Source organism: Carcharhinus amblyrhynchos, chromosome 16 (assembly GCF_965287045.1).
Source record: "Carcharhinus amblyrhynchos chromosome 16, sCarAmb.v2.hapA, whole genome shotgun sequence".
Lineage (NCBI taxonomy): Eukaryota > Metazoa > Chordata > Chondrichthyes > Carcharhiniformes > Carcharhinidae > Carcharhinus > Carcharhinus amblyrhynchos.
The window spans coordinates 32,616,061-32,643,060 of record NC_137339.1 but is presented as its reverse complement, the minus strand read 5'-3'; the positions used below and the strand labels follow the sequence as shown (position 1 = coordinate 32,643,060).

General features: G+C 40.2%; 1 protein-coding gene across 1 annotated transcript in view; it reads left to right on the top strand.

The window, feature by feature from the left end:
* Window positions 1-2,604: 2,604 nt before the first annotated feature.
* Window positions 2,605-27,000, top strand: part of LOC145353946 (cadherin-4-like) — a 608,947-nt gene continuing 584,551 nt past the window's right edge. Inside the window, exons 1-2 of the mRNA XM_080204964.1 lie at window positions 2,605-2,685; window positions 2,938-3,052. Coding sequence (XP_080061090.1) covers window positions 2,632-2,685; window positions 2,938-3,052 — 169 coding nt within the window. The 5' untranslated portion in view covers window positions 2,605-2,631. The remainder of the gene's footprint in view (window positions 2,686-2,937; window positions 3,053-27,000) is intronic.

The window sequence follows — 27,000 nt, the reverse complement described above, 5'->3', positions numbered from 1 at the left end:
TACTGGAAATACTCAGCAGGTCAGGCAGTATCTGTGGAGGGAGTAACAGAATTAACATTTCAGGCCACTGGCCCTTAATTAAAACTGAAGTAGTCAGAGATCCAACAGTTGTTAAACAGTATGGCAACGGGGAAGGTAGCAGTGCAGGGGAGAAACAAAAAAATGGGCATGACTGTTACAGGACAGCGGGTAGGAGGGATTAAATGACAAAAGAGATAATGGTGTAACACATCAAGAGATAGTAAAGGTAAAAGCAAAATACTGTGGATGCTGGAATCTGAGACCAAAACAAAAAATGCTAGAAATTCTCAACAGGTCTGACAGCATCTGTGGGAAGAGAATAGAGCTAACGTTTTGAGTCTAGATGACCCTTCAAAAGAGCTCTGAAAGAGTCATCCAACCTCAAAACATTGGCTCTATTCTCTCCCCACAGATGCTGTCAGACCTGCTGAGATTTTCCTGCATTTTCTGCTTTTGTTAAGGGATGATAATGGGACAGGTAAAAAATAAACATAACCACAGCCTCAAATTAACCAGAATTTTTGAATTGTGAAATAAATAGGGGGATTTAGGAATAATATTTACTTTTTGTCTCTGTTCCCTTGCTCTGGATTAATGCTTGTTCACTATCTCCTTATTTACACCACTAGCAAGAGTGTGAACTTCCAGCCATTGCAGCACTGCCCTCTGGAATTCACTTGCAAAATCACAATGCAAAATCACCTCCCTTTCTTCAACTATGTTCCTAATACCTTCCATGTTCTTCTTGGCATTCACCTCTTTGTTGTGTTGTAAGATGCTCTAAGGTATTGTTTGCCATGAGGATTAGATTGATGGGTAACTATTGTTAAAAAAAGTACTTCTGAAGTCCAATTTTGATTCTAGTGCTGGGATGAAAATCTCTTTTAGAAGCCTGGCGACCTGTGAGAATGCTACGTGTCATGATGTTGGGCAGTTTTGACTCATTGCCAAGTATATGTCCAATGCACAAATTGACTGCAGTCTGCCAAAAAAATTGGCAGGCATTTTTCAGCCATTTTTAGAGAGGCTATAAAAATGGATGAGAACTGGGAATGCTAACATTTGTGCATATAGGGCATTATTTAAAGTTTTATTTTCAGGGTTGATAGTTCAGGTACAGAGCAGTGGGAACTATCCATCTATAACTCATGCCATAACCAATAAATGAGTGATTGAAGCTGCTTTTTTCTCAATACTGACTGGATGAAGTTAAAAAGAATGCATATGATGATAACCTGGAGTAAACTAGCACTGCTGTCTCGCAGTGCCAGGGACCTGGGTTCAATTCCGACCTTGGGTCACTGTCTGTGTGGAGTTTGCATATTCTCCTCGTGTTTGAGTGGGTTTCCTTCGGGTGCTCTGGTTTCCTCCCAAAGTCTAAAGATGTATAGGTTAGGTTGATAGGCCATGCTAAATTGGCCCGGGTATCAAGGGATTAGCAGGATAAATATACGGACTTACAGGAATAGGGCCTAGGTGGGATTGTGTTTGGTGCAAACTTGATGGGCTGAATGGCCTCCTACTGCACTGTAGGGATTCTATGAGAATCTATTGAATCTCTTGCTTTGCAATTATATATTCAAATCAGTTTTCTGAAGATGTACAGGTTAGGGTGATTGGCCATGCTAAATTGCTTCTTAGTGTAAGGGGAACTCGCAGGGTGATTGGGATGGAGATAAGACCTGGTTGGAACTGTTTTTGTGCAGGCTCGATGGGCCGAATGCACTGAAGGGATTCTATGGGTTTGTGATTGTTTGAAATTAGGACTTTCATGCGTGCGTCCATAAGGCAAGTTTAAAACATTAAGGAACCCTGTGGCGAAAGTTTTGTGAATTAGTCCTGTATGGGACGAGCAACGGCAGATGACTTCCAGTGTTGCTTTGATTTGCGTTTTCCGTGAATAAGGCAGGAAACCGTGACCTCCCCTCTCCAACCCATTTTGCAGAGTATTGGTTTTTCGAGCTAAAGTGGTCTTGGGGGCGGGGGGAAGCCACGCGTTGCGGACGGAATCAGTCTCATTCCCTCGGCCTGTCCTGCTTATGATGAAAACTAATGGTCGAACTGGGCCAACATTTTTTTTAAAACACAAAAAAAAGCAATGCTGGGCACACGTCTTCTCCAGAACGCAGTGCTTCCGAATGATTTGTTTGTTTTTGTAAAGGGGAGGGGGTGGCCCTGAAAGGCTGTCAGTGCCTGGTACCTGTATTGTCATGTAAATCCTTCAGGGTTGTAGGAGGGCTAAGCCTTGCCTTGTGCGCTGTGGCTCAGCCCCCTATGGGAGGGGTTATTGACGTGCTGACGGTCGGGGGGAGGCTGCTAGTGCAGCGCGGCGCACCTGCAGCGTGAAATTGACAGAGATACAGACACAAGAGAAGAAGCCCAGTGCAGAGAAACACACACACACACACACATACATACATACAGAGAGAGAGAGAGACAGGGAAGAGAGGCTGCACTCTCTCGCTCTCTCACACACACTGCACCCACACTCGCTCCGCCGGCGGGGGCTTTATTTTCATCTCAACTTTGCCCGACTTTCTTGTGTTTTTTTTTGTGTGGTGGTCGCTTGGCTGGGGGAGGGAGGGTGGGGGGAGGTCTGCAGTTCGCAGGATGCTAACCTCCGCTGCCATCCTTCCGATCGCCCTGCTCATTTGCTCAGATCGGGTGAGAGAAAATGATATATCTTGTTAATTGCTGCTTGATAGATCTTTACTGCTACGCTTGCTGGAGCCGCAGTTATTGTTAAAGCTCTGTCTATTTTTTTGTAATGTGTTGGCTTTTGTTTTCTCACTCCCTCGCTGTGTTGTTCTTTAAATTGTGCCCCGCTGTTAATTTTTTTTTTGTTGAAGCATTTTAAACTGCGAGTAGTTGTGAGCAGCAATAAGTTTGAATGGGGATGATTTCTGGCGATTTCAGGCAACGGCGGCGGATGCTGAGGGGAGAATACCCTGGTGTCGGACTGGATTTTCCGATGATGTGTATGCAGTGTCTATTCCCAGGAGTGTGTCGGAAGGCCAGAGTTTCCTTAGAGGTAAGAAGATGCTTTAATGCGCCCCCCCCATCCCCTTCCTCCAGCTCCCAACAAGGAAAGCAACCCGGGCTGCTGAAGGATATACATACAACCTCTCTCTCACCGTTACTTTGCAATAAAGAGGGAGGCTGGAAAGATCCGTAGTGGAAGTGGCAAAGAGCCAGAACAGTGTAAACGCGTCCCACCACCAGTATCCCTCCCTCCCCTCATTCATTAGCTTTAATAAAACTTTCACTGCCTACTTTTAACACATGATCAGATCAAGATTTTTTTTAACCCACAAAAAATTATTTTGGTCGTTGAAGCGATGAGAAAGACGGGAGAGATGTATTTCCCACTCCCTCCTCCTCCCCAGTAAGCTGGTTCAGAGTCTGCGGATGCTGCTTCTGCCTTGTGTGGCCGCTAGTTTATTTCTCTTGGTGTTGATGTATAGCTCCGGTATATTTCAAAACGCTTCTAGAGGTTGTTTTTTGTACCCCCCCCCCCTCCCTTGTGCCGTAACTTATATTTGAAAGCTGTCTAATTAAACTGAATGGAGGAATTTACCGCTGAAGGAAGCGGGTAGATTTCATTTCACTCCCCGTCTGCGCTTTTGACGTGCAGCTCCTCGAGTTTGTGCCCTGCAAACTTTGTATCTATCAAGTATTTGTGCATCGATGCGTGGGATATATGTCTGTTTTAAAAGCCATTTTCGCACGGAGGGTGAAGGGGGGAGGGAGGGAGAGGACGGATTTGTTGAGCGCTGGGTCCGTGCCATTGGCTACATGTAAACCAATCTGCGGGTTTCATCGATTTCCAACTCCCTCTCCAGGGTTTGCCCCGTTCCGTTTTCTTGGGGGATTTTTAACAAGAGGCCGGTGCAAAATGCATGAGTGGGGCTGCAGAATGAGGCTGACAAACCGTGCTGTGTATCCCCGCATTTCCAATGCGGTGTGACGCTCCCAGACATTGTGGACTTTAATTCAAGTTAGCCAAGTGCAGCCAGAGAATATTTGAGGAAGGGGCAGCCAGGGCAAACAGTGGAAGAATCTCATTATACTGGGTGCCCAGATATTGGGAGTGAAAGGGGAGGTGGGAATCTATCAGCCACACTCTTCCCCTATGGTGGTTTTAATGTTTCCATGGGGCAGATTTCGTTCCTGAAGGTGGTGTATTGTCATCATCATTGTTGTCTTTTAATCATCTTGGGTAAATCTGAATCTCCTGACCAAATCTGAATTTCTTGACTGTACAGATGTCTTGTAGACATGACATATTGCCAGTCACCACATGTATGGGTGTATGACTGCATACTGTCTTGATGAACTTGGTTCATGCTAATTTTTTATTTGTTTTATGAACGTGGTTTTATTTACCATCGCTGTGACAAGATGATATGTAGTTTCCTTTTCTCTTTTGCCGAGTGGGGGAAAATGTGTGCAGAAACCCATTTGAAAGTTCAGAACGCTGAAATGACGTTGTGGTTAGCTTTGCAAGTAATGAACCACAATGTGGGTGTACAAAGAGTTCGGTGCTAATGAAAAGCTAAGTTCTTCACGGGCTGGAAGCCAAGATGGTTTAGTGGAAGGTACAATTTTTATGTAATGTGAATTACTGGTGGTTCATAATATTTGTAGAGTGTGGTACCATTGGAAGCAATGATATGACATCACAGTGATAAACTCGCCAATTATTTTTGAAGTCAGTTTCACTGCTGGAAATTTTTGGCCTATCACAGAGCACTCCATGAAGTAAAAAACAAGTGTTGTGCTTTCAGAAGTAACAGATTTAACATTTGATTGGAAAGACTGATTTTGAAGAAGCCGGGTGTATCAAAGTGATAGATAAGCTTAACATGCTAAAACTTGCACAATTTGGAATAAACCAGAGCTGTATGATTTGAATAGTGGCATCAGGTGTCTCTGAAGCTCCAGCATTGCAATAAATGAATGAGTTGTATTTGTCCAGATTGAATAAATGGAAAAGTTTATTTGGTCTGACAATTTGAAAACATTTACCAGGATTTACATTAAGCCTAGGTTGTGTAGAACACCAGAGACTCATGAGGCAGTGGAACTTCTTAACTAACACTGAAATCGAGAATTTTGAATTGGATACAAAAGTTGAAATGCAGAGTTGACCTTTGTTTGCTGTTTCATGCTTGTCAGGACATCATTACTGTATATAACTGATCTACTGATATCCAGTGTAATACCTTCAATTGCACAACCACCTTCTTAAAAGAAAAAAGGGACGATTTTGTGTTGGATTGCTAGCTGTTGCTGCATTCTGTTATTATCTTGTTGTGTATTTGAACTGGCAACACTTAAACATAAATAATATTCAACTACAAAATTGTCAACTTGTCCAGCGTTAGTCTATTTTGCAAATGTACATTCACAGATTATAGTGCTGAAGTGCATATCAATGTTATGATAATAAAACTATTTATTGAATCATGAGTAACAGTAATATGACAATCTTGTAGAACTAAAATGTTTTCAATTTTAAAAAAAGCATGAACAAATTTCTGCTCACCCTTTTCTTTCTATGTCTTTGCATTCTCTTACCTATTTCACCCATTTTAAAATGCCGATTTGATTGAATATAACCAATCCATGTTATTTTTCTTACTTTTCATTTTAGAATTACATCTCTTAGTGTTTTTTGCACCTTGTTCTACATTCAGGCTCTTAGCATCCATTTTATAGATAGGAACAAGTTATGGAAAAAAGTTACTCTCAATTGCTGGACACCAGTTTTGAATGCAGAATTGGAAGTTTATCATCATGAGTGCAATCAAGTTTCAGCATTTCTTTATTGATTAATCTGTCATTTGTACTGGCTCATATATAATACCTCTGAGTATTAGAGATATGAGCCACCTAAATTTCCATGACTTTTCCCAGGCCTTGAATTGATATCAAATGCCAAGAGGAAGAAAGGTTTCCACTGGAGTAAGTAGAGCCCAGTGGCACACTGCTAAAATAGGGACTTAAAACAAAAAAATGGATGTCAGGAAATATACTCCTATCCCAGAATCAACGGAATATACATATACCCATGGCTGATCCTAAGCCAGATAGATCTTAAGTGGATAAAAGCAAATTACTGTGGATGCTGGAATGTGAAAAAAAACCCAGAAAATGCTGAAAATCTCAGTAGATCTGACAGCATCTGTGGAGGGAGAATAGAGTTAATGTTTCAAGTCTGGATGACCCTCAGTCAGAGCTGATCTTAGGGGGATATATTTGGGTAGTTTAATTTACAAAAGAACAGCGTACTTGCCATACTTAAGGTTGAAATAGTGCAGTGTATTCCTGCCAATCCTAGTTCTTGAACAATTTATATTTGATTTGTTACTTAATGATATAATGATTGAGGATGGTCTGTGCATGTGAGTGCATGTTTATGTGACTTTAGTTATCCATCCAGGCCAGACAATTTAAAGATCAATTCTTTCCTGTGATTTAAATCATTACAGATATTTTAATTCCAAAGCTAAATCATAGGGCGGTTGGCCAAGTGCTGCCAGATGGGACTAGGTGGGAGTTCAGGTGTTTCCAATGTGTCGGTGCAGACTCGGTGGGCTGAAGAGCCATTTCCGTGCTGTGTGACTCTACAATAGTGTAAAATATTGCACGTGAATGAAGTCTTCACACAACCTTATTATTCCTTGTGAAATACAGATCTACTGTTGTTTTGCTACTGAACTCCGTTTTGGGCAACATATTCCAACTGATCCTAAGCGCAGCCAGTGGTTTTGCTTATGAATATATTAAAGGATCTTAAATTAGTCAGGCTAAAATTGAAATTTTAAAATACATTCCACACAAGAATAAACATCTGACGATAGAGTTTGTGTCTTGCTAGCTTTCCAAGATTCCAGCGCAACTGCTAAACCAAAGTAAACATACAAAGTGTACAAATTAAGAGCAGGAGTTAGCCATTCAGCCCCTGAAGCCTGTTTTGCCATTCAAAAGATCATGAATGTGGCCTCAACTCCACAGTTCACACACCAATGATAACTTTGATTCCCTTGATCAGTTAACATAATATCTGACTGAACTACAACCCAAAGAACTTGTGCTCATGTTTATCACAGACATTTCTGCTGGCTCAAGATCTAGTTTATCCAGACCAGGTCCTGCCCTGGAAGCTGGCCATAAAATCCTGGGTCAAAATTGCAAGACTCCACTAGTTCAGGATGACTGTCAAAATTGTGCTTTCACTTAAGTGCATAGATACGAGTAGACATATATAATTTCTCATACCCAATACTTAAATTAATACAAAACTGATCAGTGCACACCAATGAAACTATTAAATGATTCAGTATAGCATTTTATGTCATTTTCAATTATGTTAAATGTGATTACTCACAGGTGGAGGACTCAACACCCACGTTTAAAAATGCTGATTTTTGATGATCAAACCCATTCAGTAAAGCTGCATTCTTTTTAATGGGAAAGAAATGATTGCATTCTATTATGTCCAATTGTGCTGTTTTGTGGCAGATTTTACTTTTTTGATTATGCACATGAATTTTTACAGAAATTTTTACCTAACCAGTTCAATTCCCGACGCATTTTGGGTGCAATTTTCTCATGTCACCCAAAGTGCAAACTCCAACCCCTGTTGAAGCTTAGTGAAAAAGGGAGGTGGAAGGCAGATTTGGTCAGTACTGAAGCGTTCACTGAATGGGTGGCACGATGGCACAGTGGTTATCACTGCTGCCTGACATTGCCAGGGCCCCGGTTCAGTTCCCGATTTGGGTCACTGTCTGTGCGGAGTCTGCACATTCTCACTGTGTCTGCGTGGGTTTCTTCCCACAATCTGAAAGACGTGCTGGTTAGGTGGACTGACCATGCTAAATTCTCCCTCAGTCAATATAGCAGTAACTTCATTGCAGTGTTAATGTAAGACTGCTTGTCACACTAATAAATAAGCTAAAAAAAAGTTAAGTTGTTTTCTCTGTTCATTCTTGTTAAAAGCACCTACTGCTATCTGAAGGATTTTCCGTTTACTCTATTACATATTGTCCCCCTAATCCAAATCTTCTTTCATGTCAGTGGGGCTGTTCACAAGGTCCTAACCGATTTCCAGGAATTTCTGATCTTCCAAGGCTAGTAAAAGGATTAATGCAGCAGCTTTTTGATGAGTTCAGTTATTCAGTGTGATATTTTCCCCTTCAAATCACTCCGAAGCGACTGAGCTGGTGTGCATAATAGAACCACTGTAGTGCACGTTTCTGTTCATGCAAACCACTTATTCAGTTTCAGTTAAGCAAATTTGTATTTGGACATTATCTGTTTACAGTGTGTGTTCTGTGTAGTTGGAAAACATAATTCTATGGAATATGATTTGAAATGTTGCTAATTGCAGATATTTGTGACAATCAGTAACAGTGTATCTCCAGACAGTAGCCCTCATTGCTGTCTATAGGCTGGAGTTTTGCATTTAATGAAAAGCAAGTCTGTACAAAGTTGGGGTTTAAATTTTCATCTCCCAGATTTATAGAAAATTCTTTGTTCATCCCCGAACAATCTGTACTTAATACTTTCATATATGGACGGCTTATTACTCTTGAGGGCTGAAATTCCCTTTTTTTTTTAACTGCTGCTGCATTCTCTCACATACTTTATTCCTGTAGTTGCTTACATATATTGGCAACAGAGTAAAATATCAAAAATAGAGATTGGTGTGGGAAATGAAGGTAAGGTTTGTTTTTGTGCAGGTATTTTTATTTATATTTCGGAAAAAAATGGAGGATATCTTGACTCACTGACTTCTCCAGGTATAAATGAGTTAATGCCAGAGTTCAGACTCAGGTGATGGACTTACCCCATTCCTATTCCACTGCCATTCATCCTGGACCACTTGCTGTGCTGCTAGTATTCCTGTTTGGGTCAGATGGAGACACCTTTATGCATTTCAAGGTGTCAACTTGTATGTAAGATCCCAATGCATTTTGTAATGGACTATTGGTCAGACCAGACATTTAGATGCTCTGCTCAGTGAGCGCGAGTGCAGCAGAAGAGATCCAGAAAAATAAAAGCGTGAAAAGCATTATTGTGAGGCAGGAAGGAGCATGTGCACTCCTGCAGTTTTACAAGAAAAATGAAGGCCACTGCCCCTCCCCAATTCAGCCCACCTGCCCACAGGCCCAGCCAGCCTCTCACCTACCCGATATAGTAGTGAGCTGGCAACGGTGAGTAGCAGTGACTGCCGACAGCATTGGGTAGTCAACCAGTTGGCAACCTAATAGCTGGAATCTATCCCTCTGTGTTTTAACTGCAGTTCAACTTTTTCATTTTAATGTAGTAAATTCAGTAGTTCTTAAAATGTTCTGAGATTTTTAGTTTCATCTTTTTACCACAAACGTTAGGTGGAGACATGCTTGTAAAATAAACATTTTTTTCAATCAATTATGACAACCAAGCTATAACATTTTAGAAATGACGCCTCTGCTCACTTAGAAGAGGTGAATAATTTGATAAATTTGGTATTGTCGAACATGTGCAGCATCATCAAGTAAAAGGAATGTTGTGACTAGGAATAGAAATATTTTATATGCGCTGTTTTTAAAGGAAAGGTTGTACTGCTTTTTGATGGTTTCAGATGTTTGTGCATTGTTGTTGTTTTTGCTGGGATATATGACCTATTCCTTCTCCGTATGCAACCAAAAAAATAAACACGCATTCATGCTCATAAATTTTTCCACGGGTTCAGTTCAAATTCTTGATTAGGCCCTTGCATAAAATGCAGGAAGGAAGTACTGTGGTTGCAGTTTTTAATGATTCTTTATCCTCTATACCTTTACTGTGGTCTTCAAAATGGTCAACCATGCCTTCATTCACTGCCTATCCTTTGCGACCCTCTCTGTGCTGCATTTTCATGATTCTGTTCTGAAATACCCCAACTCACTATTTACAATGGATTGTTCTTCTGTGCCCATATAATCCTCTTCTTATAGCCTAAAGTTCTTTGCTCAATACACTCCTAATCCTCATCTACATGATACTATCAGTGATAATATCTTAAGAATGAATTCTGTATGTATACTAATGATGCCTAACCTTCCCATTCTTAGCTCATGATTGTGTGTACTGTTCTAATGGATAAGCCCATCAATTTGATGATGCCAACAATACTTCCTCTTTCTACAGCACATTTAACATAATTAAATGCCCCAAGATGCTTCACAGGAACATTATGAAGCAATATTTTACTCTTATCCACACAGAAAGATATTAGGACAGATGGCTAAAAGCTTGGTGGAACAGCTAGGTTTATAAGAACATATTGAAACAAGAAAGAGAGGCAGAGAGTTTTAGGGAGGAAAATCCAAAGCTTAGGAGCTAGCCTGCTGAAAGCATGACCACTGACAGTAGAACAAATTGAAATTGAAGATTCGCAAGAGGCCTCAATTAGATGACAGGACTAAACATGTCCTGTGTGACTCCTGCCAGAAATTTTGGACTGCACTTCATTCTATTCCTCTTCCTGCATCCATGCTTAGCTTGAGCATGATGGTGTGTAACATTGTTTTGGTGTCACCTGAATGGGATTTCACATTCCATATTTATTTAAGTCTTTATAGGCATTATTCACCTCTGTAATATCTGCGTTCATCGTCACTGCTGACGAAATTCTCATCTAGATTTTGTCACATCTGGGCTCAGTCCTCTCCTGTGCTCTCTTTGCAAGACATCCAAATTGTATAAACTTTAACTCATGCAGTAAGTCACTGTCTTCACCCTGCCTTATACCAAGTCCTACTAATTTATTAATTAGTCAGATGATGCTAAGTGTGCATGCTTGCTTTCAGATCCCTCTATAACTACACAACTTCTGCCCTCTTCACCTTTAATGACAACATGCACATCTCTTTCTTAATTATGTCCTTGCCTTCTCCTAAGTTATTTAAGTATAGGAGCAGAACTAGGCCATTTGGCCCATCAAGCCTGCTCCACCATTCGATCATGAATAGGGATGATAAGCTCCTCATCTCCATTTTCCTGCCTTCTCCCCATAACCCTTCAATCCATTACCAATGAAAAATCTGTCTATCTCCTCCTTAAATTTACTCACAGCCCCAGCATCCACTGCACTTTGGGGTAGAGAATTCCATAGATTCAAAACCTTTTGGGAGAAGTGGTTTCTCCTTAACTCTGTTTTAAATTTGCTACCCCTTATCCTGAGACTATGACATCTCGTCCTCTAACTTCCTGGCTAAGTCTTTGACCATCATGATACCTGCAATGGGGAATTCTCTTTTGAAACAATTTTAATTCATCTCTCTCCACTTTCAAAAGCCACCTCCAAAGCACATTTTTCCACATTGCCATTTGTCACTTCTCTTCACACCTTCTTACAAATTTTCTGCAAAGTTCCCAATTTCCTCAATCCAATTTTGAAAAACTTTGCAACAATTTCTGCCATAGTTAAAGAATTCTAAAAGTGGAAGTTTTAGACAGTTCTACAATTGACATTCACCCAAATCCATTGTCAGCAGTACTATTGTTGGTACATTGATAAGCAGTGCCTTGGTTTAAAGCAACATTGACCCAAAAGTAACAAGAAGGTTTCTCATCCTGAGAAAATGGCAAGCTTGACTTTATAGCTAAATATCCTGTTAACCATTCAGAGAATATTAAAACAGTTAAGATATGAGGCTGTATTTTTAGTTTTGTTTGGTAGAATATCAATTGTTACAGTTCTGAAAGTTCAAATGAAAGTATTTGCTGCATTTCAGCCCTAGTTCCTGTTGGATCGCAATCCATGACACAGAACTGTCACATTTGTTACTAATTAATTCACCGACCTTATTTGAGGAGCCGGAAGGTGTTTTTGCTGTGAACTGAAGGGTTGTTCTTTTAGGAGTGGGGAAACATTGGCCAAATAAACAGAATTTGTGTGTGAAAATGTGCTTTGCCTGGTCTGAGAGTTACTTCAGGGAAATGGGTAAATCCAAAAAAAAGACTTACTTCAGGGAAATGGGTAAATCAAAAAAAAACTTAAATTCAAAATTTTCCTTTCGCTTTATACTGCACAATATCCAAGCTTTATAAATGGAAGTAATATAACTGAGATATGTGAATACAACTAGTTTGTCCAGTATGTTCCAGGCAGCTAAAATGCCTTGTACATCACACTATATACACATGCACACATGTACATCGTAACACATACACTCCAACTGACTCACTCATCCATACAGTTCACTTGTGCTGTTGGGTTCAAATAACAAAGAAAATGAATTAAAAATAAAGCCCCCAAAAAGGAAAAGAAAGTTGCATTTGCATGTTATGCAAATCCAAGATGTATTAAAATAATTTGTATTTTTGAAATTGCTTTCTGGACTGTTGACATTTTAATGCAGGCAAAAGTACCACTGTGATGCCCCATAAAAATAAATAAGATTGAACTTTTTTTCATATCTTTTTGATGGTGTTCAGGTAAGAATGTTGTCCAGCACACTGCTCGTCAAATAGTTCCGTTGATCTTTTACATTTGTCTGAATCGGTAGATGAACCTTCTGATCATATAGTGCTCCATCAATGGTGAATTACGTTGTGAATCTGGGTTATGAAGCACAAGCAGAAAATGCTGGAAAACCTCAGTAGGTCTGACAGCATCTATGGATAGAGAATAGAGCCAACATCTGAAGTCTGGGGTCATCCAGACTCAAAACATTAGCGTTATTCTCTCTCTCCACATACGTTGTCAGACTTGCTGAGATCTTCTAGCATTTTCTGTTTTTGTTTCAGATTCCAGCACCCGCAGTAATTTAAAGCATTAGAATTGGAACATGACTCAAAAGTGAAACTGTGACTGCTGACCCAAGTTGGTAGGGTCGGATGGAAATTATTCCTTGCAAAGTAGGTAACGTCATGGCATGCATTCCTTATTCAAAAAGGGAGGCAGAAAATAAGAAACTGTCGACCAGTTAACATCTGCTGTTGGAAAATTGTTAGAATCCATTATTAAGGAAGTTTGGAAAGGATATTTGAAAAATCAAAACACAATCCCATCAAAGTTAGCATGGTTTTATGAAGTATAAATTGAGTCTGACTAATTTTCTAGAGCTGTTTGAAGATGCAAAAAGCAAATTGGAAAATAGGGATTCTATAGATGTCATGTATCTGGACTTCCAGAAGGCATTTGATAAGGTACCACACAAGTTAATACATGAGGTCACAAAGGGTTAGGGGCAATTTATTAGTTGGGATAGAGGGTTGGCTAACCGACAGAAAGCAGAAAGGCAGGATAAATGGGTCCTTTTCTGGTTGGCAGGATGCAACCAGTGGGGTGCCACAGGGTTCAGTCCTTGGTTCCCAACTACTTAACAATCTGTATTATTGATTGGGTGCAGGGTAGAAGGTACTCTAGCCAGATTTGCAGATGACACTGAAATAGGTAAGAAACCTCACAACACCAGGTTAAAGCCTGATTAACCTAGTGTTGTGAGATTTCTTACTGTGCCTACTCCAGTACAACGCCGGCATCTCCACATCATGACTAAAGTAGGTGGGACAGTAAATTTCAACAAAGAAAAAATAAGTTTACAAATGGGTCAGGTAAATGGGCCAAAATTTGACAGATGGAGCTTAACATGCATAAATGTGAGGTCATCCATTTTGGAAGGAAAAATAGAAAGGCAACTTATTATCTAAATGGAGAGAAACTTGAGAGTGCTTTAGTCCAGAAAGATCTGGGTAACCTTGTGCATGAGTTGCAGAAAACCAGTATGCAGGTACAGTAGGTAATTAGGAAGGCAAATGGAATTTTGGCATTTATTCCTAAAGGAATAGAATATAAAATAGTGAAGTGTTGCTGCAACTGTATAAGGCATCAATGAGATTGCAACTGGAATATTATGTACAATTTTGGCCCCCTTACTTGAGGAAGGATGTAGTTGTGTTGGAGGCAGTTCAGAGGAGGTTCATCAGATTGATTCCAGAGATGAGGGATTTACCTTATGAAGAGAGGTTGTGTAATTTCGGCCTATATACTCTAGAGTTTAGAAGAATAAGAGAAGATCTAATTGAGATATACAAGATGTTAAAGGGGACTGATGAACTAGAGGTAGAGAGGATGATTCTTACTGGACAATCTAGAATGAGAACAAATTGCTGTGGATAATGGAATCTGAAACAGAAACAAAGTGCTGAAGAATCTCAGCAGGCCTGACAGTATCTGTGGAGAGAGAACAGAGCCAGTGTTTCAAATCTGAATGACACAGCTCTGACAAAAAGTTGTCCAAACTCGAAACTTTAGCACTCTCGCTCTCTCCACAGATGCTTGTCAGACTTGCTGAGATTTTCCAGCATTTTTTGTTTTGGAACGAGAGGTCAGAGTTGTCGGAAAAGGGGTAGCAGATTTAAAACAGAAATGTGGAGAAATTACTTCTCTCAAAGTCGTGCAGTGGATGCTAGGATATTAAGTAAATTTAAGGAGGAGATAGACAGATTTTTAATTAGCAATGGGTTGAAAGGTTATGGAGAATGGGCAGAAAAATGAAGTTGAAACTGAGACGAGATGAGCCATGAAGATGTTGAATGGCAGAGCAGGCTCATGGGGCTGAATTGCCTACTCCTGCTCCTAGCGCTTGTGTTCCTAGGGAACGCCATTGAAGTAGGAATAATAATGGCTTCAGTATTGGCTTCAAGATTCCAGTATTTCTGAAGTAAAGGATATGAGGAGAAGGTTGGCAAGTGGGTGATTTATCGTAGAGGATCAATTTATCGAGTCTAAAAAATCTTCAATTCAACCTACCTGAAGTATGTGAATTTACTCCTACCACTTATTATCAGCAACAGTGATATTCTGCTGAAAGGAAAATTGTTGAAGTTGACATTACAAAAAGAAAGTCTTAATACATTGTGTAATGATCAGTTAGGAAAAGTTGATAGTGAGTATCAGGAGAACTGTTTTTACAATTTATTTTCCAAATTCATTACTCTTGGTTGTCATCTTTTTGGAAAGTTCAGAATGTTTGGGGTTGGGTTTATAGTGGTTCAGTGACAATTTGAATGATGATCATATATCTTTTTATCCAGTGATGATGTTAAAATGGATTGAAACTCCTTCATTTGCCACTGAAATTGGGTGGGTGACGGACCTGGCTGTGCTGCCCCTGTATACTAGTTTAATAAAAACCTGGGACTAATTAGAATCCCTACAGTGTAGGAGGAGGCCATTCAGCCCATCAAGGTTGCACCGACTCTCTGACGAGAGAGAGAGAGAGAGGCCCTATTCCCGTAATCCCGCTGATCCCCCTAATTTACACATCTTGAGACATTAAGGGTCAATTTAGCATGGCCAATACACCAGCCTGCACACATTTGGACTGTGGGAGGAAAAGGGGGCACCTGGAGGAAATCCACGTAGGGAGAATAAAAAAACTCCACACAGACCGTGACCCAAGGCATGAATTGAAGCTGGGTTCCTGGTGCTGTGAGGCAGAAGTGCTAACCACTGTGCCACTAGTTCTAGAGGAAAGTGAAAAGTAGCTTGTCTGACTTGATGGAGAGAGTGAAGTATTTTTATGATTCAAGGTAACATTGGATAAACTTAGATCTGTGTGTTAAATGATGAATGCTTATTCCTATCATTGATTAAACTAACCAGAACTCAGAATGAATGCAGTTCATTGACTTGTGAATATAACTGCATAGTTGCAACTTTTCAGATTATCCTTATCTTCGATGTTGTTTCAACAATTATAAAGTTCAAGGATATCATGAATGGGACAACTGTTTGTCATTGGTTACAGTGCATGTTCTGTTACCTTTCCAGTGGAAATGTAATGCTCTCAGTAAAAGTTCAGCAATAAACAGCAATGAAGGAAATCAAATTTCAATATTTTATTGTACAATTCCTGTCAAAATCTAAGTCTTGGGAGGCACACCCAATGCTTGGGTTAGCACTGTCGCCTCACAACATCAGAGATCCAGGTTCCATTCTGGCCTCGGCTAACTGTATGTGTGGAGTTTGCACGTTCTTCTCATGTCTGCGTGGGCTTCATCTGGATGCTCTGGCTTTTTTTCCCCACACTCCAGAGATGTGCAGGTTAGGTGGATTGGCCATGCTTAATGTCAGGAGGATTAGCAGGGTAAATACATGAGGTTATGGGGATAGGGCCTGGGTTGTTGGTGCAGGTTCTATGGCCTGAGTGACCTCCTTCTGCATTGTAAAGATTCTATGAACTCATTCTGTGCGCTACTGGGCCTCAATAATAAGAGTCAACGATGCAGAACTAATGTTTAATTTACCCAGGAAAGATCATTTTTGCGCTACCCTAAAAGTACTTGAGTACAACATGGGAAAAGTAACCTTTGAAGCAGATATTGGTATTGGTGAGTGATTCCATGTAGACTTTATTCACAGGTACCCAGGTGGCTCTGGTAATGAAATGAACTGACTTGGAAACTGATCTCCTGCCCTATGCTGCTGGCTGGGCAGTTTATGCAGTTCAATGTCAGTGACCAGCCTGATGTTGCTCCGGTTCCCCCTCAGGACCAGTTATTCCTGACGGATTCTCCAGGTGCCCGAGGCTCCCTCTGCAGGAAGGCGAGAGGGCAAAATACAGACACAAGAGTCCTGGGCACAGCAGTGCTTTATTAGCTACAACTAGGGCGGGGACCCCGCTGCCCCAGTGGGAAAACTAACAGGCAGCAGCAAAGGCCAGGATAAATTGGATTTTTGAAGCTTCATTGGAATTGGAGTAAGAGGGCAAAAGATCGTTAGCTGAAAGCAGTCTGTGCATTCAGCCAGCCAGCAGTGGTCCATGGGGATGTTGACAGGGGTGCAAGTGTCACATTTTGAGGTGCAAAAATGTTGGCCATGTCATTTCTAAATCTCGCATTCCCATGCATTAACCATTTGAGTTCCTTAACATTAGTAAAACTAACATTTTAAAGTGAAAAGTAATTGTGCAGGTAGGCATTTTATTTTGAAGGACATGGTGTCTTGAATAATTAGTCTTTTGTGTATTGAGTGTGCAACTTTTCAATTATTTACTCCAGCCTATTAAAAACATGAATTACAGAAAACTTTACTTCTGACAGGAGTTTGGTAAATGGAGGGATTACTGCTTTCCTTGATTTATATTAATAACCTAGACCTGGGTATGCAGGGCACAATTCCCAAATTTGAAGATGATGCAGGACTTGGAAGTATCAGGAGCTGTGATGAGCAAATTTCGGAAAGATTAGATTCAGCACAACAAAGGGCAGCATGATGGCACAGCGGTTAGCACTGTTGCCTCACAGCTCCAGGGACCTAGATTCAATTCCAGCCTCGGGTCACTGTCTGTGTCGAGTCTGCACATTCTCCCTGTGTCTGCCTGAGTTTCCTCTGGGTGCTCCTGTTTCCTTCCACAGTCAGAAGATGTGCAGGTTAGATTGATTGACCATGCTAAATTGCCCATTAGTGTCAGGGGGACTAGCAGGGTAAATACGTGGGGTTCAGGGGATAGGATATGGATGGGATTGTTGTTGGTGCAGGGTTGATGAGCGGGTTAAGTGAATTGGCCATGATAAATGCATGAGGTATGGGGTTGTAGTGGGGATTGGGCCTACGTAAGACGATCTTCAGAGTGTCAGTGCAGACTAGATGGGCTGAATGGCCTCCTTCTGCACTGAAGGAATTCTATAGTTCCATTAAATTGAATTTCAAAATTAAGTTGAGGTATTAAGAAAATAAAAATTAATTGAACAAAAATAAAACAATGTCACTGCTATAAGTTAAGTTTTAAAAAAGGTGTAATAAAAATGTGAGAGTGTCAGACCCACTCACAGTCTTTGGGTGCGCAGTAACCCAAACTGATTGTGTGTGGATGCATGTATAAGTTGGTGTGTGGTGGTGATGAAGGTAAGTGAGAAGCCTGAGACTGGGAATAAGACAATCACATGCATACAAGCACACGTGCTCCCATTTTCTCTTTTTCTCTCTGACACACTCAATCTCATGATTTCACAGCCATCAGCTTCTTCAATACACTCCCTCCGCACACCCACCCTAACGTGGGAGTCTTCAGTCTCTCACTGCTAGGCCTCACAGCCAGCCTGGGGTCTGAGCACTTAGTTTCCCAGCACTTTGTTCCTTAGGCCCCAGTTGGAGATGCTGGATTGGATGCATTCTGGCAGCACTTCACACCAGGACATTGGTGAAGAGTGGGATTATTCCTTGGGTGAGATTTACTGCGCAACTCACTGCATGCATCACGGTGGTGGGAGGTGGCCCACCATTGGCTGGTGACGGGATCTTCTGTTCCTGCAGTTGTCAATGGCATTTCCCATTGAATATGTCCCTCTTCACCATGAAACCTGCAGCGGTGATGTGCTGTCAGCAGGACTGGGAGAATCTGCCTTTGTGAGCAGCCAGAAAGTTCCAGCCACTATTGACCTTTATTTATCTCCTGACTTTCAAAATCATTTTGGTTGGATTTCTCTTCCCAGCCATCAAAACATGTTGACACACAGTAGATTGTGTAACGTTTCAATGAATTGCACATGGTAGGACATAGTAACAAGGGGTTTCATAACCCTTTCAAACAATACATAATACTGAGACACACGCAGTGCACAGTGGTTAGCACTGCTGCCTCACAGCAGCAGGGACTTGGGTTCGATTCCCGGCTTGGGTCACTGTCTGTGCAGAGTCTGCACATTCTCCCCGTGTCTGTGTGGAATTCCTCCGGGTGATCCAGTTCCCTTCCATAGCCCAAAGATGTGTTAGTTAGGTTGATTGGCCATGCTAAAATTGACTCTAGTGCCGGGGGATTAGGTAGATGTGTGGGGCTACAGGAATAGGGCCTGGCTGGGATTGAGGTCAGTACAGATGTGTTGGGCTGAATGGCCTCCTTCTGATTGTAGGGATTCTATGACAAGGAAATAGCTGAAGACCAAAAGCTCCTACATGGTGTTTTACAGGTAGAGAGAGAGAGAGAGTGATGGGGAGATCTAGGAAGGAGTTCCAGAGCTTATGGCCTAGGTGGCTGAAGGCACGACTGCCATTGGTGGAGCATTTAAAATCAGTGACACACAAAAGGTCAGAATTGGAGATCTTGGAGGGTTGTGCAAAGTGAGAACGATTGACTGATTGTAATTAATCACATTTATTTTACATCTTAGCTGCCTATGCCATCGTTCAACAACAGCCTCCCTGTTTTCCTTCTAAAATTCCTGGTTTTCCCTTTGTCTCTAGCAACTTGCCTGTGCTCCTTCTTTGCTGCACTTAAGTGACCTCTTGCACAACCTCAGAGTAGTGAAAAGCTTGTCCTCTCAAGATTAGCTAGAATTCAATTCCTCATTTTCTATTCAGTGGGACAGGATAGTAAATAAAATGTTAACTTTACTGTATAAATAAAATATATACATCATTAAGGAAAACATCTCCAGCCAAAGTTTTACACAGTTTGTGAGCAGTATCTTAGGAGTGCAATTGTGGCTTATTTCAATACTAAGTGAAGCCTTTGTCCTGCATACGTTTCCAGATAAAATCAGAAAGTGTTGGAAAATCTCAGCAGGTCTGGCAGCATAGAATCATAGAACCCTACAGTGCAGAGAGGGGCCCTTCAGCCCATCGAGTCTGCACCGACCACAATCCCACCCAGGCCCTACCCCCATATCCCTTCATATTTTGCCTGCTAATCCCTCTAACCTAAGCATCCTAGTTTACTAAGGGGCAATTTTAGCATGGCCAATCAACCTAACCTGCACATCTTTGGACTGTGGGAGGAAACCCACGCACCTTGCATCTGTGAAGTGAGAAACTGAGTTAACGTTTTGAGTTGAAAATGATTTCTTTAGAACTGGCAACACATTACCCAGTAGCCTGGGTATGTCAGTGGTCAGTTTGAAAGAGGCACCTTAGTCTCTCACTGCGAGGGTTAAGCAAAACTTGCTCTGAACCATTTTTCTTACTGAAACTAAATCTGTTTTATAATGATTTGAAAGATATATATAAAAAGATTTCTTTCCATGAAAATGTACCCTACGTTATCAGATATGTTGCGATCGATTGGAAGTATCCATGAAGGTATCCTTCGCCATGCATTTAAAGCTAGATTGAAAAGATCTAGCCAGTGATATTGCAGGCAGCTGTCAATAAACTGATTTCTAAAGATAGGTTTGTGAAGGAAAAAAATAACCGTGGAAACAAATTTTGAAATTTGGAAGAGATTGCTTGGTGAGGTATCAATCCTACATAATTTTAGATAGTTAATGGTTTGAATTGCCAAGGATATTATATTGGAGATTGAGATCTCCAAAGTAATGGGATTCAGACAAATAATGCTGTTATCAAAGCCATTCAGTGATGATAACATCTATTGGTCTATCTTTAGTATCTAACAGGTAGCTCCGAGCCTAAGCTGTGTGAATCAACAAAGTAAGGATGTCTGATGGGTTTCCAATGATGTACTTTGTCTTATGTGAACAGATTGGATGCTTGCACAAGCTTGTGATCTTTCAGAACTATGGCGAGGAAGTGTCATAATGGGTTTTTTTCTATTGCAATATTGAGAAAGGGCTCTTAGGTAAAAAAGTGGTAACATTTGTGTCCTGAGGGAAATTTTAAGTGACGATTGGCCTGTCTTGTCAGGCTGCATTGAAACAAAGTACTGGCTTACGGTAAGTGCACCAAGTGTGATTTGAATTTCAACTTTTGTGTAATTGTATTAAAATGCAGGTGTTTAGCAGTTTTAATATTTCAATTTTAAGAAATTGAAAAGACATGAGGAATGAAAATTCTCACTGTGCAATCATACGAACATACAAAATGGGAACAGAAGTAGGCCATTTGACTCCATCCCCCTACCCCAAGCCTGATCCCCGTTCAAAAAGATCATGGCTGAACTTCCACATTCTTACCTAATAATAATCTTTGATTCCCTTACCTAACAAGAATCCATCTACCACTGCCTTAAAAATATTCAGTGACTCTGCTTTCCATCGCCTTCTGAGGCAAAGTCACGCAACCCTCTCAGAATTTCTCCTCACCTCTGTCCTATAAGGATGACCCCTAATTTTACAAGTGTCCCCCACCCTCTCTGGACTCATCTGGAAGAGGAAACATCCTTTCAACATCTACTTGTGAATATCATTCAGGATCTCATTGGTAGCAACTACTTTGGGTACAGTTATGTCTTCTTATCTCTGTCCTTGGCATCACATTTATCAGGCTTGTAATGTTTCCATTTCACAATGCATATCACCAGTTGTTTGAAATTAATTATCTGATAGTGTGCATGTTATCATACTGCTGCTCAGATGGTAAACCCATGCTGAATTCTTCCCCTTTCAGAGATTAGAGACTTCTTAGGTGATGAAAATCTTATTTTACAAAGATACCTCAATTCCCGTAGGAACCATCCTCTAAAATTGCTAAACATTTTGCTATTCAGAATTAGAGTGGTTATTCCAATAATCTGGTGACTATTAACTGAAGGACATTTACTTTTATTTTGTATCTTTTATCAGTCGTCTTCAAGGGAAAGGGAATGAAAATTTAAAGGATACTTAACATGTGAACTCTATATCACTTGCATCTGTCTGCCAGTGGAAAGTATTGTGAAATAGATAACTTATTTATAATTGTCTGCTGGTTAGGGCAGTCTAACCTTAATACACATAAATGGGTCAATTTTAGCCTTCCCTACCTATCATGAAACTGAATGCAATGCAGCAATTTTGGGACACTCCTTGATCAAAGTCAATGCAGCATAAAATTGGATGAACCATTCCAAGATAGAAGATGCGTAGAAGATTTGCTTGTTTATCCTCTCATCCCTCTGGGTTTCCTGGCCAGCGAGGTTAAGTTAAAATTGACCCCATAATGGCCAAACGGGCAGTTTTAACTCGAATATGCTGGTTCTGTTCAAGTGAGATGGCTCATGTTCCTATTATCTCTGTTCCAAGTAACTGGTGTACAAAGAACTAAAAAGAATGGCCTGTGCCAAGCTTATGGAAAAAGGGGTGGCACAGCGGTTAGCTGTCTCACAGCTCCACGGACCTAGTTTCAATTCCGGCCTTGGGTGACTGTGTGGAGTTTGCACATTCTCCCCATGTTGGTATAGGTTTCCTCTGGGTGTTCCAGCTTCCTCCCATAGTCCAAAGATGTGCAGATTAGGTGGAGTGGTCAAGTTAAATTGCCCCTTAGCGACCCAAAATGTGTAGGTTAGCTGGATTAGCCGTGGGAAATATGGGGCAGTTACAGGGATAGGTGGAGGTGTGGGCCTTGGTAAGATACTATCTGAGACCGTTGGTCCAGACTTAATGGGCTGAATGGCCTCTTCTGCACAGCAGGGATTCTATGATTCTATGAACTATTTTATTTTATAATGTGTATGATTAAAAGTAGAAGATGCACAGCCTCTCTTTTCATGTGATTTAAAATTATAAGTGGGCTAGAAGTGTTTTGTAACTTTTCTTTGAATAATCTAGTTGCAATCCTGTTCCCACATGGATCAATTTTCTAAAATTGGCCCTTTTATTCTAGTAGGGAGCTTAAGGGAACACCAATAGGTTTTTAATGTAAATGTGTATAGGAACATTTTTTTGTCAGGCGGCATTGATGTTGAGGGAGGATCTTGATATTTTTAAAAACTGAATTAGTCAGAATCATTCTGGTAACAACTGGTTTTTGTTTTAGTCTCAAATATGCAATAATATCAATTAATAACTTTTGAATATCTATTTTTAGTATTTTAATATGGTGGGTGAGATTTCAACTGAAATCAAAGTAATTTAAGGAAGAATTGTTCTTGTAAGATGTTGAGTGCACATTCAAGATCTGTTTATTTACCCTCAACGTTTAATTCCTGTTATTGCGTGACAGTATACTTTTACAAATGCAATAAAATGTTTATTTACTTTATGTTGTGAAATGTAAGCCGAAGACAGCTTTGCTAATCGTTTCAACGTTCTTGCTTACTGTTCAGTTATTGTTGTTGTTAATACTTTAAAGGGTATTTTTAGACAGCAACTAAAATGTGTTAAATCCTTTTTCCACATCGTACTAAGTACATCTGTTCATCTTTGTCAGTCGCTTTCTTAAAAAAAAACATTGACATGTATAAAAATGAGGCAGCTTATCACTTGGTAGTATAACCAGGTGAATGATTCGTGGACAGTGTTTCACCCTGACATTAGTACATTGTGAACATTGCTATGACAGACAACCGGAAGACTGATACTTCCTTGCAGTCTTATCGAGTGATGATGTGAATTACATGCCACGTTATACAAAAATCACTGGCTACATGAAACATTTCTAGACTTATCGGAATAGAAGCACTCAATACTTTTTCTTTCAGGGAAAGCAGACTTGCCCTTTAAATTTCCCATTTATGAGACATTGTGGCTTTCTATCTATCTTGAAAATTGTTGTCCTGTCACCCACACTGAAACCTACATGGTATTGGATTTGACAGCCATATTGTGTGAAAGACATCTGCCTTTGTCCTGGACTGCGTTGCTGTCATTTTGGGGAGAAATAAGTGAAACTTCATGTCTAACGTTCTGTGAATGAAACTGATGTGTATTTATAAGCAATGCCAGATCAATCTACCCAGAGTTAATGTTCCAGTGCATCAGCCATAGGAAGCAACTTTCAGAATTTATGACTGTCCGGTAACTGTGGGAGAAGCTAAAGAATAATATCAACAGAATTCAATATGTGCAAATAATTATAAGCACCACCTTTTCAATTGGCCTATCTGCATTGAACAATAGGTAAGCATAATGGATTCTGGGCCCCTAAGCTCTAGGGCTTTCCTTGTATATTTGGATTATCGTACAGGACAATAGACAGTCATGTTTACAAAGGCCCAGAATGGTACTTATTTGCCTGTGCGCTTAGAGATAGCTTAATATACTGAAGATCAAATATAGTTTGGAATAGAAGATTTATAACAATTTCTGCATGTAATTCCTTCAAAATGCATCGGACAAGAAGACATTGATCTAATTTCTTTTGTAAAATCATGAATGTTTGTTTCCGTGTTGGAACAACTTCATTAGCACTGCACAGTGGCACTGGGTTTTGAGTTTAGACTCATTCTTGTCAAGCCTATCCATGCAACATTGCTGCAGCTTTGCAACAACTGCAGATTTGCAACCAGCCAATATCCAGTTTATTGGGTTCAGTGTTGTAGGTTTTATCATATGGATTTGTTTGTGCCTATGCTGATTTGTATTGTGAACTCCTAGTCAGATGCTTCTATTTCCCTTTCTAACCTTTTGTTCCTCTCCATTTGTTTACTGGGATTTCAAATAATCATTCTGGTTTTTCTGGGCAATGACAATGCATTCTGAGCTTAAAAAGAAATCCGTCCTTGCACACATACCCAATTTTTAGGGTTCTATACTCATCCATCTGTAACTCAACATACACTAACAAAAATCTGGCCAGGCCAGGTCATTCTCAAAGGAACTGCTGTGAGCTGAGTCTTGGCGAAAGATGATTCTAGCCATTGCAGATTACACACAGGAATTCTCCGAAGAATGGTGAGTTGCATACAGCATCCTCCTACTCTGGTAGGACTGCCACCAAACCAATTGGAAGACAGTGAAATAGATATAGAGTAAATGCCAGCAGGACAAAGCAGAAGCAAAAAGCAGTGCCTAAGAGGTGTTGAAGAGAGGGAAAAAGCGGGAGCAGCAGTTTGTGGTGTGTGCAGGCAAGGGATGAACGCTAGCTCATGAGGGGAAAAGGAAATGAGTGCCATTCACAACTTGATGGACAGAGAACAAATGACAAGAAGGAATGAGCTGAGGAATGGCAGAGAAAAGGTGCCATTTTGAATGATGGGTGTTGGAATTGATTTTGGGAACCTTCATTTGTTTGATAATTAGGATATTGTCATTTTTTTCTAGACACTAAGTTGTAACTTTACATTCTATTCTTAAGAAAAGAAGTGACTCGGGTAGCACAGACAGATTAAAAGAACAAAACCAGGTGGGCCAGTTTGCTGAGGTTATATTTTTACTTAAAGTAATTTAGCCAGATTAATTTCTTGCTTTTCAATGAGTTTTGAACGTTTGGATTATAATGTAGACCTGAAGGTATTAAATTGGCTATGTTTTTAAGTTGAATAGTGGTTTTGGCTTCTAGCATCAGAGTGAAGCAGCTGCCAGCCTTGTCAGCTTGAGGTGGTTGGATCAGGGCATGGCACCCTAATACATTCTTACTACCAAAGTAAAACTTTGAATCCGAACGTAAATGGAGGAAGTAATCTGTTTTAAGTGATGTTATATTCCACTATTTCACTATTGTGTTTAGAAAGAGAGAAATTAAATGAGAGCACAGTGTGTATGTTGAATGTCAATTAATCATGTATTAAGAAATAATTTAATAGCAGTTATCCACAGCTCCAGCAGGGAAGGTCTAATGGTGACGACGCCCTAAATGAATAAAGTTTTATCAGAAAGGTATCTTTAAGGTCGGAGCAGAACAAAAATGGGATATTCTGGCATAATGCTGAGGTACCCATATTGAAGCCCTTTCACTGGTGCAGTGCTAATCAAGAACCAAGAGGTCACATGTAATTTCCATATTGATTGGTTTAAATAAGTTGTTAATTTGTATTGGGGAGGGTGTTCTCGCACCTGGCAGCCTTGGGTCATGTGCTCAGGCATTATTCATAATGAATAATTTGATTGGAAAAGACAATGGGGAAACACCATTTGCGCGTGCAATGTATTTTGTTGAAAACACATTAACAGTGCCTTAATGAGCAAGGTGTATATGACGAATGGGAAGAGGAAATTGGCTGCTGCAACTATGCAACGCAGCCCACCATATTTTTACCCCATCTGTTAGTGCATCTGTTTCAATTAGAGGGGAAATAAACAGTCAATGTTGTTTTTCAACTAAATCTGGTCGATAATGTGGTATATGCATTTTGGCTTCAAGTGAAGTCTGACCCTAGGGCCATGTTCTAACTGGGAGAGCTCAATTAATTGTCCATTGTATTTAGGGGATTACTTCATTTAGGAAGTCAATGTTTTGCTAGGAGGTCTTGCAGCATTTTCTTTTAGCCTTTGCCATACATTTGAAGAAGAGTCAGTCTAATAAATCATTGCGAGGAAATAGTAAAATTCATTCTTTTGTTATGGTCCGTTTGATCCTTCACTGAAGTTGCTAAAAGCTAAACCAGTTTCCTAAGCCACTTGCATGTATTTAAATATTGAACCATGTCCAAGTTTGCCAGAATAATGTTATAAGGACTTCGGAAAAAAAAGATTTCCTGACTGGTGATTCTAGTGATTTGAACAGAGGAAAATCATTTATCATTAACAAGAATATCCATTTTAAATCAGATTCTTGCAGTATGGATTTGAATTGTCCTGCATTGTTTGCGCTCCCATTTTCTCATCTTCCTCCTCCATTGTCATGCGCATCCATCAGGAATAATTAATCAGCTTTTTATCGTTGATTTTTACTCCTGCTTTGTTGTGATGGGTAATTCCTTTCAATTGATGGCCAATGTCAGGCACCTCAGGCAGCACTTCCAATGGATTTGTGCAGTAATTGGCCAGTTAATGTGACAGTATCGAAATATCATGAGCAAGATGTAGCTGCAGGGAAACTGGTCGAAAGGCTTAAACTCTAATTAATGAGTCCTATTGCGATTAAGCCAGGCATTAGTTTTTTTTTGTCCAGCATGTCTGTATAGATTGAAATTTGGGCCAATGTTACCTTTTTTTTCAGATGGAAAGAACACCACGCCGTTATTAACCACATATTTCTGGTTAGATAAAAGCCAAAATAAATTGTCCAGAAACGTAACAGTCGATTGTATCAGAAGTCCAGTCTTTTCTAGCCATTTACAGTTCAGGATGAGACAAATCCCTGAGCAAAAATTGAAACATTAAGTTCTGAGGCTTGCGATCGCTAATAACAAAATCATTCTCTCGAGGAAACAAATAATTGCAGGTCATTTTTAAAATGCTTAT